At 37.7% G+C, this 16,824-nt stretch overlaps 2 protein-coding genes across 2 annotated transcripts; both read left to right on the plus strand.

Annotated features, from left to right (window-relative positions):
* The first annotated feature begins 2,041 nt into the window (after positions 1–2,041).
* On the plus strand, positions 2,042–5,430 carry LOC104418299 (monoacylglycerol lipase ABHD6). The gene is made up of 6 exons (XM_010029602.3): positions 2,042–2,511; positions 2,583–2,752; positions 2,896–3,027; positions 3,946–4,038; positions 4,137–4,204; positions 4,487–5,430. The coding sequence occupies exons 1-6, from the start codon at positions 2,190–2,192 to the stop codon at positions 4,647–4,649; spliced, it is 948 nt and encodes a 315-aa protein (XP_010027904.2). The 5' UTR covers positions 2,042–2,189; the 3' UTR covers positions 4,650–5,430.
* A 4,306-nt stretch (positions 5,431–9,736) lies between these two features.
* On the plus strand, positions 9,737–12,803 carry LOC104418298 (uncharacterized hydrolase YugF). The gene is made up of 6 exons (XM_010029601.3): positions 9,737–10,281; positions 10,368–10,537; positions 10,710–10,841; positions 11,734–11,826; positions 11,959–12,026; positions 12,369–12,803. Exons 1-6 carry the CDS (start codon positions 9,960–9,962, stop codon positions 12,529–12,531), a joined length of 948 nt encoding a protein of 315 aa, XP_010027903.1. The 5' UTR covers positions 9,737–9,959; the 3' UTR covers positions 12,532–12,803.
* The last annotated feature ends 4,021 nt before the right edge of the window (positions 12,804–16,824 follow it).

A 16,824-nucleotide genomic window follows, 5' to 3' on the forward strand; every position in this document is an offset into this window, starting at 1 on the left:
TGCTTTGTAAATAGTATGGGTATATCCAAAAGGAAACTCGACATAGACTTCTTCAATAAGCTTACCGTTGAGGAATGCATTTTTAAAATTCATTTAGAACAGAGACTATTAGTTAGTAGAGCCAACAACAAGAAAAATTTGAACAAATGTAAGACATGCAACATGACCAAAAGTTTCATCATAGTCAATTCTATGCTTTCAGTGAAGCCTTTTGCTTTTAGTCAAGTTTTGTAGGGTTCCACAATATAATTTGTCTCTGTTTTAATATTAATCACTCAATTACAACCTATGCAAACTTTCCAAGGGGCTAATCAATCAAAGCCCAAGTATGAATTTTGTGTAAAGCCTATAACTCATTTGTCATTGCTTGTTGTCAAAGAGGATGATTACTATTTTCTCTATAAGAGTGAGGCTCACAAAAAAAAAAAAAAAAAAAAAGCAACGGTAGAATAACAATGGAAATCATGAAGCTAAATCTAAGGTTAACTTAGATGGTGGAACGGTGAACCAAATAAGAGGGAAGGGTGGCTAGCTCTTGGATGGTGCAAACATGTAAAGAGCCGCTAAAGTGGCATCATTAGAAGTAGCACCATCAGAGAAGACAACTTCGGAGATGAAGGTTTGGAAACCCCTAAAGAATTGGTAAGAAAAACTATAGGTACATTTCTCTTTGCAAATGCTTATATGATAGCGCTTCTAATTCCAAATCTTTTTCAAGTCTTTAAGCGATGTTTGTTCTGGTCATCAGCTGCCTAATAAATTGCATGAAGTTAGAACTTTGTACCAGTCTCGAAAGTTTAAGCTAATAGTTGAAGGAATACTATATTTATATAAAGAACAATAAACCACGTAGATAAGCGATGCGTGACATTCCTAAAACCCCATATGAGTGGAATTTGATAAACAAGATGCTGCATACATGAAATAAACTAGGATAGAACTTGGCTAAGATACCAAGGTGAGAGTTTGCGGAAGAGAGTGTATAATGAAGAGTAAATTAGGTATTTATAGACTTCATCAAATGATTATCTAATGTAAAAAGATATTATTATATTAATTATTAGATAGTCATTTGATGAATCTAGGATATGGCTCATTCTTCAAAATATACCAAAGCTCGGATCTCAATTTTGGCCTTAAGTTGTTTCGTTTTGTAAGCATAAATTTTGGTTCAAGTCCCAATTTTGGCCAAAATCTTTTTTGTAAAAAAAAAAAAAAAAAAGAAGCACTAACTTTAGCTAAGGTCCCCATTCTGGTCCAAACTTTATTTCTTTTTCTTGTTCTATTAAAGTAACCACCAACTTCATTTGGTACCCAAATTTAGAACCCGTCAAATTTGGTCCAATAATATAGTTAAAAATTCAACATGCCATTCACTAACACGTGGAATAATATGCCACATCTTTAACGGCATGATTGGGCAAAAATTTGATAAGGGCCAGATTTAAGTACTAGTTAAAGATTCATGCTTTTCAACCGGACAAAAAGAGTTTGGGTTAGAATTGGAACCAATGCTAAATTTGAATTTTTATGAGATGAAAAAAATGTATGAGCCAATCTTTTTAGAAACTCAGATCCCAAATTTGGCTCAAACATTTTAAACTCGTGCTTTTTAAAGGGATTATTAGGCTGTTAAAGATATGCATAATTAGACAAGATATGGAGAATATCGTGAGTCTCACCGTGTGTCTCACATAACGAATAATTGAGATGAGCTTAGGCTATATGATGCGTAGACTGTACAATATTCTTGGACAAATTTTTATAGAAAGTGCTATGGTCTCACCTACTTTTGCAGAATTCTAATTAAAAGCATTAGCAATTGGGTTGCCCCATCAAGCACCCTTCCTATTGTGGGAGAGGAGTACTGGGAGTTCCATTCCCACCTTCAAGTCCTCCTGTCATTGGCTCTTCCTCAACGTCCGTCTCGAGGCCCACTTTTTTTTGTCTCTTTTCGACCTTTGAAGTCTCGATCACGGAAGCTCCCATTCAACTAACAGATTGCCTCACTCTCCATCTCTGCTCAATCCAATTACGTCAGATTCTTGAGAAAAAGGGCAAACTCTCTTCGTTTTTTGATCAGACCCACCATTTTTCTCGATCTAAACCGTCCTCCAGCAGCGACCCAATCCTCAAGAAACCTCGAGGAGCTGCACCCGCAGAGGACCAAACAAGAGAACCAAATCCTGATGGCGAAGTGCTTCAGCCTTACAGCGATAAGGGACAGATGGTTTCGCTTGTCGTTTTTCCTGGCGGGCCTGAAATCGACCACCACCGACCTCGGCGACGGCACGGTCATGCACTGTTGGGTCCCCAGGACGCGCGAGCCCAGCAAGCCCAACTTGCTCCTCCTGCACGGCATCGGAGCCAACGCAATGTGGCAGTGGAACGAGTTCATCTCCTCCTTCCTCGCCAGGTTCAACGTGTACGTGCCTGATCTCTTGTTCTTCGGCGATTCCCACACGACCCGGCCCGAGCGGACCGAGCAGTTCCAGGCTCAGTGCGTCGCAGGTAGGACTGTCGATTTTCTGACGCGACATGGTAGCCCATGACTCGAATTTGCATGTTGACCCGCTTTACAGGAGTCTTAGAGACTCAGGGAGTGAGGAAACTGAACGTGGTGGGGTTAAGTTACGGCGGGTTCGTGGCGTATAGCTTGGCAGCGCAGTTCCCGGAGATGGTGGAGAAGTTGGTTCTGTGCTGTGCAGGGGTGTCTATGGAGGAGAAGGACATGGAGGATGGGATGTTTCAGGTGAGCCTCTAAACATTAGACGGACTGGTTCTATTGATGATACTTTTGTGTACTTCCTCTGGAGTTCAGTGCGTGTCCTACCGTTTCTTGATACTTGTGATAGTGTAATTAATTTGACTCTTGGTGCAACGTCGTCTCGACAGGTGAAGACTGTGGATGAGGCCTTGACTTTGCTGTTCCCGCAGACACCAGAGAAAGCGAATGAGATGTTCGAGTTCGTCTTTTACAAGCCGGTGAAGAAAGTGCCCACCTACTTTATTCAGGATTATATTGATGTAAGTTGATGAAAAGTTACAAATCTCTCAGCTGAACGTTTGTTCTTCACAATTGTGTGAGAAATCAGAGTTTAGTTGATGCTAAGTGTGCAGAGTTTGTGTGCTTTGCTAGCAGAATTGGCGCGCATCCTTTTCCTGATTTGTAATGGAAGTTTCTACAGTTAAGTATCAGCTAATAGCTACGTTGAATGGAGAAGTAGAATCTGTACAAGGCTATTCTCTGTCTTCACGTTATGACTAAACCCCTTCTTGACCATGCTCATGGTGGTTTGGTGTCACAATTGTTATTGCTCTAGTTTTCGAGGTATCGGGAGGATTAGATTCCATAATTGAGCAAAGCTTCTTTCCTTGCTGTAGCAGCTGCGGAGAGTTTGTTATGTTTATGTGGGTATTTAATACATGTTTGTCAGTAAATAGAAAGTCCTCTGCTTTGAGAGAACAGAGTCAATTCAATGTTACTTTTCCATTCTATGAGGATCGATACATGTGCAAGGACTTCTGAACTTTTGGTTGAACAAAAATGAGGATTCAGCATTGTGCCCTTGACTATTGCAGGTTTCATTCCTCTAACCCATATTTGAGGCCAAGGAATATTGCATTGGCGTTGTCTACTCCATGCTTTTGACCATATAAAACATTTCGGACACTAGACAAATTGAATAAGTAGCTTGTTCTTTGTGAGCTGAGACTATACAAGATGTCTAGTCATGAAGGCCACTAGAGATTAAACAGCACCTTGTGATGCAAACTGATAGTTTCCACTATCATCAATCTTGGCTGTGCCATTTCAACTGACTTGTGATAGCTAAATATTAAGATTTTATTTGATGATCGTTTCTCATGGCAATCTGGGAAAAGTTTATCTCCATCGCTCAATTTCTGTGGCATTTCAAGAAAGTTCACCATGATTGTCTGCAGGTAATGTGGAAGGAGCACCTTCAAGAAAGGATAGGGCTGGTCAATTCCTTGTACAGAGATAGGAAGATGTCTGATCTTCCCAAAATAACTCAGGTTTCTTTTTCTTGAAATCTGTCCTATTCACACCGATTTTGTCAATATCTTCTCTCTTCCTTGGCATCCTCTCAAGCCATTGATCTTTTCTGATGCAGCCGACACTCATAATGTGGGCAGAATATGATAAAGTCTTTCCATTGGAATTGGGTCACAGATTAAAGAGGTTCCCCTTCTGCGCCGTTCCCCTTCTACGCTTTGCTCTGATTTTTCTACCATCTTCAGAAGCTTGATTCTCTAACAAGAACCTGTATAAACAACATCATGGCAGGAAATCAATTCTTCAGATACGAAATGTTCTTAGTCATATATGACCACTTCTGTTTGAAAATTTAATGTTCACATGCATCAAATATTAGGAGGATCTATTTTTTGCTCTATTGCTCTTGGTAGATTTTCTTATGGAATAATCTGCATCTTTTTTTATTGTTTGATTGACTTTGGCCAGGCATTTAGATGAAAACGCACAATTAGTGGTTGTAAAGGATTGTGGTCATGGGATAAATAAAGAGAAGCCGAAAGAGATGTACAAACACATCGAGGAGTTCCTCATCGATCCGCTCCTTTATCCTAAGAAGGCAAATCAAAGCAGTGGCCAGAAAGCGGACTGAGAATCAGCAATAAATTTATAGTTGGATCAGCCTTCTGCAGCATTTGCTTGTCCAAGTTTGTATATACATGCGTATTAATAAAATTAGAAGAAACACAGTTCAACATATTGTGATGGTTATCATCTTAGAGGATAATAACATCTCAGGCGATCTTTGAAGGTGCAAAAGGTCTGATACACCTTGTTCCTGGGAGTGGCATTGGGATGTTTGTGCTAGAAATCCATTAATGGGATGATGATCATTTTAGAGAATCTCTGAAGGTGGAGATTGGCCTCTTGTGTGCAAACTGATCAGGAGCTGATGTGGCTCTCTTGATGATGACCACATCAGGCCAAAACCAGTTGTTGTGCAGGAGTGAACTTTATATCTTGTTCGAAAAATTGGATGTCTGAGCAAATTTTGGCGTGATACGTTCAATTATGACAATGCGATTCGCCATACAATCCTTGGAAACGATCTATCCAAAGAAGGTTGGCCTAGTATTCCAACTCATCAGGCGCCATAGGGGCTCGTCCTTAGCCAGGAAGCTTTGCCAGGATGCTGACGATTAAGAGAATTGAATCTTCTTTATGTAGAACCTACCAGGCTTGGAGTCATTTCTGCTTTATTTGACTTTAGCTACTGAGATGTTTCAATTCATTTCACCAGATTGCGTACCCATGGATTCCCGCAGAAATTCTTTGATTTCTTCTGGATTAGATGATTCCTCTTCTCCTTCTCAAGTTCTGACAATGAAATCAAAACGATGGCGAGATGCTCATCTCTCGGTATTTGAATAGTAGGAACTTGTCCCAAATTCAGGGTTCGCCCTGAGAAGCACAAGACTGTCTCGTCTAGGCAAAGCTTGTCCGAGCGTTACAGGGGTAGGAACAATTAGTAGTTCTCGCACCCAAACTACTAGTGATCCTAGTTAAATTGATGCATGTTATTCATTCCATAGAAATTACATGGTTCTGAGCGTACAACATTTTGAAGGGGATGAAGCTCAATCAACTGTAAAGTAGGAAAGTTCATTGTTCTGCTTGGGGATGTTAATCATCATGTAAAGCTATGCTTGTTCAGAAATTCCTTAACTAAAGTAATGTTGAATGATTATGTTGAGTTGTCCAGTTTGACCTACATTCAGCTTCTTGTTTAGAAATCCCTTTTAAAGCAAAACTAACTATCTAATTTTCCTTTTTAACGAGTATTGAAATGCTTTCTTCCTCAGCTAAATCATTTGTGTTCAGCAAGTCAATAATATCCCAACGAAGGGCATCGACTGTACATCTACTGCATAAAAGTACTGACATCCATTAAAAATACCATCAATAATCCATTGAAGTGAGTGCTACAATCCAGTGAATTATAATTGAGCAAATGCTTTCACGAAGCTATGTGGATAACTGTACTTTCATGAAAGGAAATTATCCATGCGACTGGCAGTGTGTAACTTTTCAAGGTCTCTCATGGGGGTTTCTGAAGTGGAGAGTGCAAGGAGTCACTTGGTTTTCCCATTAAGGTTATGCATGGGTCTTTCGTTGTAAATTTTCTCCAAAGGATAGCTTGCAGATTTGAGGGATAAATGGGAATTGCATATTAGGCTCAAGGCCCGCCAAAATGGTAGGTTTAGACAACCTATATAATATGCGGCCTCACTTGGGCACGCCCAAACTTTAATAAATGGGCCTCTTTTTGGAAAAAAAGATTTAAGCCCAAGAAACTCAAGCCCATGTTTCATTTAAGTTCGTGAAGCTATTACCTTAGCCCATCTTTATTTCTTCTACAGCTCGTTGAGAGAGAGAGAGAGAGAGAGAGAGAGAGAAGTGAGGTTTCGTCCATGCAAGCCACAGAGATCTCGACATTTGAAATTAAGTCGTTTCAAAGCGCTTGTTAAGAATTTCAAGCCTTGATTCCTTTAATCAAAGAGAATTCCTTAATTAAACTTTAATTTCAGATTGTGTTGAATTCTGATTTGCTAGATTGATTTTAGAGGTTGCTGAGCTGTGAAATTATATAGTAAAGAAACTTTAAGGTGCCGTGGGATAGTAAAATTTTACAGAATTCGATTTGGGATTACAATTTGGTTCGAGTGAAATTTTGAAATCTGCTGCACATTGCTAGTACCAAATTGGAACTACTATATTTGGGTAAGTGTTTTCCCATCGTTGACCATTTGTTGGTCGGAGGCGAGTTCTCTTTTAACTACGTTGAATTAGTTTTGTAATGACTCCATACCTCCTTGAAAGGGCATTAGTGCCTAACCATTTTAAATTCAGCTCACGAGTTGTGGCAATACAATGGACAACAGTAATTATTCTACTTTGGTCAAGCTTTTTTTCGGCTCATCGAAAGTGGTTTTGCAATCGAATAAACTTAGTTTAGTTGATTCTTAGATAACGTAGTTATCTACTTGATTTTAATATCTATTTCTCATTCACTTGATGATTTGAGAGCTCACATGATGAAAATTATAAGAACCGGATGTGTTATAAGTTATGAAAGAGGCTCGCATAGTATAATATTTATTAAGCCAAAGAAATTTGATGTTTAGTAATGTTTATTGCATAAAATTGGATTTGACATTTACTATCCATTTTGTTATTTGAATTGGCATAATAAACATTTCATAAAATAATTTGCGAGTTTGTTATTTATGAAATGTTATATTGAATGTATTCTACTTGATATAAATTAAATTGTGAAAGGTAATTTGTTTTAGTTAGTGAATCCAATTTTTTTTTAAAAATTGATAAGATTGATTATGGGGGTGGTTGGAGGACTAGTTAATGGTTTTATACTCAGTGTTGCTTTGTACGAACCCATTGAGGAGATATGTATGCAAATTGTCTGAGGATGACCAATTTCACAAAGCCACCGGCTAATATAAATGAAGAGGTTACCCCAAGTGGGAGTCTTGGTAGACTTTATGATTGGGTGTTACGCATAGCCATAATTTGTAATTGAGAATTGAATTGATCAATAGACTAAATCATTCATATTTATAGAATGAGTATTTTTTTTCTTTTTGTAAGACTTTGTTGAGTTGATATAACTCATCTTTGAACTTAAGTGTATATTTTATACTAGATTAAGATAAATGTGTTTACGGTATCTTTCATTAATGTGCATAATAGATATTTAATCTATTTAGAAAATATTTGCACCACTCATACACCATCACAATTCTTTTTAAGTTTTTATAGCTATCGGCAAATAGGGTGAAAGCAATATCAACGGGGAATTATTGGGGAGTTCAATTTTTGTATAAATTAAAATAGTTATATATTCAATATGATATTTGTTGAGTTTAGTTTACTAGTCACTAGATATGTATTTTTTTTTTCTGTGAACTTTAGAACACCGATCCTAAATCAACTTGCTGTGTTGTTAGATATATAAGTGGACATATATTGCTATAACATGTTAATGTTGGTTATGCTAATGAGGTTGTATTTTAAGGTAATAGGATAACAGTATCACTTCTTTATACTTGTAAAATCGGGGCATGAGATGAGTAACGTTGGCACGGAATATTCGTCCGAGATTCCGGCAAATTTGGACAAAGGTCAATGGAATCATTAGTTAGTTAGAGAGATTTTTCTTTTTTTTGGGCACAAAAGTTGGGGAGATGTTACTCCTCTAGAACATGTTCTGAAACAATTATAGAAAATGGGGATTGCCACGTACTCCTTGCCTGAATCACTTCCCCTAGACTTACTTCAGAGCGACATCGGACAACGACACGAATACTTTCTAAAGATACTCCATATTAATTTAGCCAATTTTTAAATCGTTTCCCTTCTGTCTTGTCGCCCGTCATGTTTGCTCTTCGGGTTTAAATAATAGATTAAATCATTAAAAATCACAACTCGATATTTCATGATTAATTAATTCAGACCCAATTTGTGCCTTATAAAAAATAGGCTCATATCACGAAAAACTCAAATTGATACAACGGCAAATTTACTCTAAAATTACTCCAAATTGTTGCAATTTGACAAATTTATGCAAATTAGTATACTTATAATAAATTTATCCTTTGTTAGTTTTTATTTAATTATATTATCAAATTACTGAGTTAAATGATACATGACAGTTAACTAGCATACTAATTTGGAATTTTACTCTTCATTTGTCAAAATTGTATTAATTTTGTGTTTTTTTATGGTATTAATCAAATTTAACATAGTTTTTTTCACAAATGTACCATTTTTGGATTTTTGATTGTAAAAATTTGTCACAAGTGTATTACTTTGAGATTTTTTTTTTTTGATTATTTAGAATAAATTTATGTATATACTAGTTTTGGGTTTTTTTTTTTTAACCCTGATTACTTTATGGATAATAAATTGAAAATGATTCAACTCAAATAAACATATTTAACTCGTTTTGACTATTTTTTGCATTGCAAATTAATCGACCACCCTATTAGAACTATTAAATGCATAGATTGAGTTGAAAATGATTTCCTGGTGGCTCAAATAGACATATTTCCGAACCTCGTTTTGACCTATTTCTATGCACCAATATATATATATATGCAAATATAATGACTCGTACCAATCCGATTCCAACCCATATTGTTAAATTTTTTCAATATTTAACTAAATTTATGAAAACTTATACCCAAATCGATATGATTATGTAAAATGAGCGTAGTGATGATGAGAAAGAATGAAAAAGAGATCCATAGAAGTAAGTTAGGTGTAAATAAATTATAAACCCGTTCATGATCCATTTAAACTCATATTACATTTTCCACGTTTATTTAATTTAGCTAACTCAATTATATAATTCATTTATGGGCTACACCACACAGAGAACTTCAAATTGGCACCAGTACACGCATGGCGAACAACGGTCAGATGGATTAGATGTGGACAATTCATTTGCATTTGTATTGACACGTATACATTTTAATGCACGGCAAATCTTACTCGGGGATACCGTTTAGAATTTTTTATGAGATTGAAGATTACATTTGATGACCTGTGTTCTAAATAAAAGATTCAAAGGTCCTCTCCTCCCTCCTGTCCTGTCTTCCTCTACCCCAGTGGCCCTTTTTTGACTTTTGAAGTTGCAATCAAGGAAAGCTCCTTTGAATCTTCATCCCACTAAACGCCAAAAATCAGCAGGCTGAAGAAGACACCCTGCTCAATCCGATAATAATGTCCCGTTCTTGAGGAAAAGAAGAACACCCTCTTGGTTTCTGGATCAGACTTACCATTTTTCTCGATCTGATCCGTCCTCCAGAAGCGACCCGATTTCTCAGAAGACCTCAAGAATATTACCCACAAGAGAGCAACACAAAAGATAACCAGAATCTTGATGGCAAAGTGCTTCAGCTTTGCAGAGACGAGGAACCGATGCTTCCGCTTCTCCTTCTCCCAAGCGGGCCTGAAATCGGCCACCACCGACCTCGGCGACGGCACGGTCATGCACTGTTGGGTCCCCAAGACGTACAAGCCCAGCAAGCCCAACTTGCTCCTCGTGCACGGCATCGGTGCTAACGCCATGTGGCAGTGGAACGAGTTCATCTCCCCCTTCGTCGCCAGATTCAACGTGTACGTGCCTGATCTCCTGTTCTTCGGCGATTCCTACACGACCCGGCCCGAGCGGACCGAGCAGTTTCAGGCTCAGTGCGTCGCAGGTAGGACTCTCAATTCTCTGACAAGGCTCGGGAGCACATTACTCGAGAAAGACCGACTCGAATCAGCATTTGACCCGTTTTTGCAGGAGTCTTGAAGGCTCAGGGAGTGAGGAAGACGAATGTGGTGGGGATAAGTTACGGCGGGTTCGTGTCGTACAGCCTGGCGGCGCAGTTCCCGGAGATGGTGGAGAAATTGGTTCTGTGCTGTGCAGGGGTGTGTATGGAGGATAAGGACATGGAGGATGGGATGTTTCCGGTGAGCCGAAAAACATTTGATAGACTCTAGAGTCCTAAGAATTATAATCACGTTGCAGAAGCTGCTTCGAGACTCGTGTGTGTTTCTTGTGGAGTTCAGCGCATGTCTTACCGTTTCTTGATACTTGTGATGGTAGAACTAAGTGGGTCTTGGCGCAATGTCATCTCGGCAGGTGAAGAGCGTGGACGAGGCGGTGAGTTTCCTGTTCCCGCAAACGCCAGAGAAGGTAAAGGAGATGCTCAAGGTCGTGTTTTACAAGCCAATGGTGAAAGTCCCCTCTTGCTTTGTGCAGGATTTCATTGATGTAAGTTGACAAAAAGTTACAAATTCTCTCTGCTTAACGTTTGTGTTTTTGCACATTGCCTAGGAATCTGAGTTTAGTTGATGCCAAGTGTTCAGTGTTTGTTTCCTTTGCTCGTGAAATTCCTGCAGTTGCTTTTCCTGATTGGTAACGAGAGTTTGTACAGTTAGTTATAAGCTAATAGCTACATTGAACAGCGAGATAGAATCTTTACATGGCTCTCGTGTTTTTTTACGTTATTGACTAAACCATTTTATGACCATACTCATAGTCTTGTTTCACATTTTTATTGCTAAAAAATTACACGGTAACAGGCAGATTACATTCTGTAGTTTAACAAAGCTTCTATCCTTGTTTTAGCAGCTCTGGTTGTTTGTAATGTTTATGTGGATGTTTAAAGGATAAAAGAAGACAAATGTCGGTAAAGAGATAGACCTCTGCTTTTAGAGAAGTGAGGTCAACCCCATGTTACTAGTCCATTCTATGAGAATTGGTGCACATGCGAAGACTGTGAACTTTTGGTCAAAGAAAAATCACCAGTCGACCTTCTGCCCTCGACTATGGCAGCTTTGTCCCCTCTAACCCATATTTGAGGCCGAGGAATATGGCATTGTGTCAGTTAGTCCACTAGACGAATAAGTAGCTTGTTCTGTAAACTCTGACTGCACTAGATGTCTAGTTGTGAAGGCCGGTAGAGGTTAAACAGCAGCTTGTGAGACAAAGTGCTAACTATTGCAGTCAATGATCTTGCATTAGCTGGGCTGTTCCAACTAACTTAGGAAAAGCTATATATCAAGATTTTATTTAATGATATTTCTCGTGGGGCTATCTAGGATAAGTTTCTCAATCACTCAAGTTCTGTGGCATTTTAAGAAAGGTCACCATGATTCTGCAGGTTCTGTGCACGGAGTACCTTCAAGAAAGGACAGAGCTGGTCAATGCCTTACACAAAGATAGGAAGATGTCTAATGTTCCCAAAATAAACCAGGTTTCTTTCTCTCGAAATCTCTGTCCTCTCAATCGGACCCACGCAATCGACTCATTATATATTCACATTGATTTTGTTGATATCACTCTCCTTCTTGGCATCCTCTCAAGCCATTGATCTTTTCTGATGCAGTCAACACTGATTATCTGGGGGGAATATGATAAGGTCTTTCCATTGGAATTGGGTCACAGATTAAAGAGGTTCCCCTTCTACACTTTGCTTTGGTTTTTCCACTTTCTTAATAAGTTTGTTCTCTGACTAGAATTTGTATAAACAACACCATGGGTTAAAATCAAATCTTCAGAACCAAAATGTATTTAATCATCTATGGCCTCTTCAGTTTGAACATTCAACGCTCATCAGCATTAATTTCCAGGAGAATCTATGTTTGCTGAATGGCTCTTGGTAGATGTTCTTACTGAATAATCTGCTTCTTTTTAATCATCTATTTGCTTCTTTTTAATCATCTATGTTTGCTCTCTGACTATAATCTGCTCTTTTTTTTTTCTTTTTTTAATTATAATTTGAATGACTTTGGGCAGGCATTTGGATGAAAACGCACAATTAGTGGTTATAAAGGACTGTGGTCATGCGATGAATGCAGAGAAGCCGAAAGAGATGTACAAACACATCAAGTTGTTCCTCGTCGATCCACAACTTTCACCTAAAAAGGCAAATCAAACAAATGGCCAGAAGGTGGACTAAGAGTCGGCAATGATGTTATATTCGAATCAGCCTTCTGCAGCATGCACACATTGATCTAAGCTATGTAATTACAAGAAACATTGTTCAACATAATGAATCTATGAAAATTGAGGGTCATACTATGGGGAATGTTTCCTTTTTTTTCTTGAGATAAAGCATTACAGACACATTTTTTTGGGTTCATTGTGGATTTTGCTATAGTAGCATTGCATTGTTTGCTTGTAATGCTGCTTTCAGGTTACACAAATCAAATTTATGCTGGCTGTGATGAACATAGTCTTCCTTTCCAGTTCAGCATGAATTCTGGGACATATTTGGTAGCCAGAATATCAATATCCTGAAAGACGTTCACTGAAGGAGTTGAAACATGAAATGGGCGATTGACTTCGCCGCTTTGCAGGAGTTCTCAATAACTTTCTCATCCTTAATCTCATGATGAATACAGATGACTCTGATTTAGTTTAAGATGCCCAGGCTGATATGCTGCATCAGACCATGGTGCGGAGTCAGTCAAGATGTTGGTTCCTGTAGAAGGAGTCTGAGGTAGTGAGGCGAGTATTGGTTCGGCCCAAAAGGTGTTCACAAGATGCTTTTGAAGTAACTATCAGAATTTCCATTGTAGAAGTCGGGCATTTCTAAGGACTAGACGTTGCCCTGAAGTTGCAGAGGGTCGTTTTCTTTGATAACCAAACGTGTTGGGAAGGAGCGACCAACATTGGCGATTTCATTGGGCACTCCTATAGGGATCCTGACACCCATTTTGAAAGGCGAATTTTTCGTTGTGATCCATCGTATGCAAGTGGGTACAAAGCCGGAGACTCTCCCAAGCCCAAGTGCTTTCCATAAATGAACTAAGGTTTTCCAAGACCAAGAGCGACCAAGATCCAAACGCAGACCAATGTTTTTCCAAACCACTTAGGAAACCAAAAGCATGCCTCGTACTATTGGGCCAATCACCACTCTAGTACTTTTAAGGAGTTATTATTTGAATTGTAGTCAAAGTTAAGCAGAAAACATTGAAACAAAATATACAATCAAAACAAATGGATTATTACATTAGAAAATCGTTATACAAGTTTGGAGCAAGTTATACGAATAAATTCATGAATTTGATATAGCAACTAATTGTTTTTGTGGGTTTTTAGCTATGCATCAAATGCATATAAATAAGGCTATTTTGTTATAGTAAAAGTATTTGTGAACTCATACGAATTCTTTTTAATTATTAGAGTTACATGAAGGGGAAGAGAAGGAGGGGAAGTAAATGGGTAGAGACTAGAGTCAAAATGAGAGACAAGAGTCTATGGAGAAAGATGTTAGAAAATTCCTAAACCTATTACATTGATACCGATTTAGTCATAAACTTTTTTTACCTAATGTCAATTCAATCATCCGGATAATTTGGACCAGCTGATGTGGACGTTGATGGGCTTCATGGCATGTTCGGCACTAACAATCTTTAATAATATTTTTGAAATTTTTTATTTTATTTACTTTTTCCCTTTTTCTCCTCATTCACTTTCTTCTTCCTCTAGGTGGTTGTTGACCACTGGCTAGAGGTGTGGGCCGAGGTGTGGGCTGCTGAGTGTAGTTGGCTATTGGTGAGGCCCAACCTTATCAAAGGCCGCGAGGCGGCCTCGCACTAGGTTGGCGAGGCTTGCCCTCGCCAAATCTAGTAAGGGTCAAGCCTTGTCAGCCATGGGTGAGTTCAACCTTGTCAAATCCGTGGAGGTTGAGCCTCGCCCAACCACTAGGGAGACTTGAGACTTGGCTAGAGGCCACTAGGTCGAAGGCTGTGACCTCACAGTCTTTGTTGAGGGCTCGAGTCTCACTAGTGGCTGGATGAGGCTTGACCCTCACTAGATCTGGCAAAAATGAGCCTCATTAGTGGCAGGGGAAGATCTCTAGAGGCTAACAAGGTTCCTTACCGGTCCTTGCCTTTGGCCTATCACCAAGGTCCAAGGACTTGATATAGGAAGAAGGAAGGGAAGGGAAAAAAAGAGAAAATAAAAACTAGAAAAAATATTAAAATATTTCTAAAAGTTCGCTACATTAGCGTTGGCCATGCCGTATAGGTCAGCTAGTGTCTATAATAACAATATTTAGCAAAAACTAGTTAGAAAGATTGAATTGACATTAGGTAAAAAGGACTAAACTTGCATCAATGCAGTAGGTTTAGGATTTTTTCGATACTTTTCGAAAAGTCATTGTATTGTCTACTAGGAAAAATAGATCAAAAGGTAGAAACTCTCCCATTACTTGATTTTAATAGCTTTCCTCATATAAATAATAATTTACTTTCATACTCTTGTTATGCAATTGAAAATTTTATTTTAAAAACTATTCCATATTTAGTATATTTAGATTATCTGACTTTTAAGTTTTGGATATTTAAGGATAACAAAACTATATTAAGATGGGCTAATAAACGAAAAATCCTAAATTGGTGCTTTTGTACAAATTTAGCTTCTATTAGTTGTTGTTAAATTGTTCAGTTGGATAACACATGGCAGTTAATTAACATATCGATTTGAGATTTTACTCTTTGTTTGTCATGATTGTACTAGTTTGTGGTTTTTTGTTGATTAATCTCATCATAAATGTATCAGTTTGAGGTTTTTGGTGGTAAAAAAATTAGTTCGAGATAAATTTATCACAAGTGTATCAGTTTAGGATTTTTTTTTTTTGTTATTTGGGATAAATTTATTATAAATGTATCAGTTTGAGATTTTTTTATGTATGAACCCCATTAAGATTTTTTTTTTTTAGTCAGTCCTACTCTATTTCTACTTTACACTCACTCTCAGACTTTTGCTCTGCCTCTTGTAGGGCGTGGGAGTCAAACCCCATTAAGATTAGGGATAAGTATATTTGAAGTTTAAAAACTTGTCATGAAAGTACAATTAAATTCTAAAACTTTCAAAAAGTGCAAGTTAGTCCCGAAACTTGTCATTAAAGTATAATTGAGTAATAAAACTTTTAAAAAATACAATCAAATTTTGAAACTTATCAAATTAATCAAAGTAAGTCCTTTTATGTATTGCACTTTTTCAAAATTTTAGAATTTAATTGCACTGTTGTGACAAGTTTTATGACTTCTAGTTCACTTATCCCTTTAGATTAGTGGTTCCCAATTTCAATATTTCCCAACTTGTGTAAAATTTATAACAACAGATTTATCATTTTTGAGCTTATTCTAGCATTTTGAATGTCTCTCTGTACAATCAAACAAACGCAAAAATGGCTTCCAACGTCGAGCGACGGGGGACTTCACCCTTGTCTAGAAGTGTCTCCCTTATTTTATTTAAAATTAGTGATAAATTAGGAATAAACCCTGTATAATTGGTAAGACTAGAGGCTTAAGGAATACATGTGAACCCAATAGAGAGGTCCACGACCTGCCAAAAAGGTAACCTCACCGGTGCACACCAAGCGACATGGAACTTCGTCCTTGCCCAAAGGCTTCTTTTTATGAGTGATAAACTAGATAAAAGTTTTAGAGAATCGGCGAGATTAGCTCACAATCTTTGACAGATAGAAGGTGCATATAGAAAGCTCAAGAAATGCCGAATGAGTAGGTCATAGACATAGTATAAGTAAGTTCTTTGGCATCGAAATGCCGTGAATAATTTATCTTCTACTTGGCCGCATTCTAGAAAGACTATTTGGAGTGCATTAACGTAATTTGTAGAAGATGTCAAATGTGAGGAGTACAATTGAATTGTTCCTGGATTTTTAGGGCTCATACCATAAAAATGTTCTAAACTAATAGAGTAGTGCCACATTTACTCCAAAAATAATTTTCTTATTACAAAAATCTTAAATCGGTACACCCTACCATATTTATTCAAAACTAATTTCAAGTCATAGAAAATCTCAAACTGGTATGCTTATATTATATTTACTCCAAACTAATTTTCCAAGACTCTCCCAAGCCCAAGTGCTTTTGATAAATGAATTAAGGTTTTCCGAGACCAAGAGTGGTTAAGAATCAAACCTGGACCAAAGTTTTTCCAAGCCACCTAGGAATTTTAGAGTATGCCTTGTACGATTAGGCCAATCACCACGATGGTACTTTTACGGAGTCATTTCTCGAATTATAAACAAAGTAGAAAACATCGTAACAAAATAAACATTCAAAATGAACAGATAATTACATTAGAAAATCATTGTAGAAGTTTTGGAGTAACTTGTACAAACAAATTCATGAGTTTGATATAGTAACTTGTTATTTTTGTGAGTTCTTTCGCTATGCATCAAATGCATATATATAAGGCTATTTTGTTCTAGTAA

Source organism: Eucalyptus grandis, chromosome 9, assembly GCF_016545825.1.
Source record: "Eucalyptus grandis isolate ANBG69807.140 chromosome 9, ASM1654582v1, whole genome shotgun sequence".
NCBI lineage: Eukaryota > Viridiplantae > Streptophyta > Magnoliopsida > Myrtales > Myrtaceae > Eucalyptus > Eucalyptus grandis.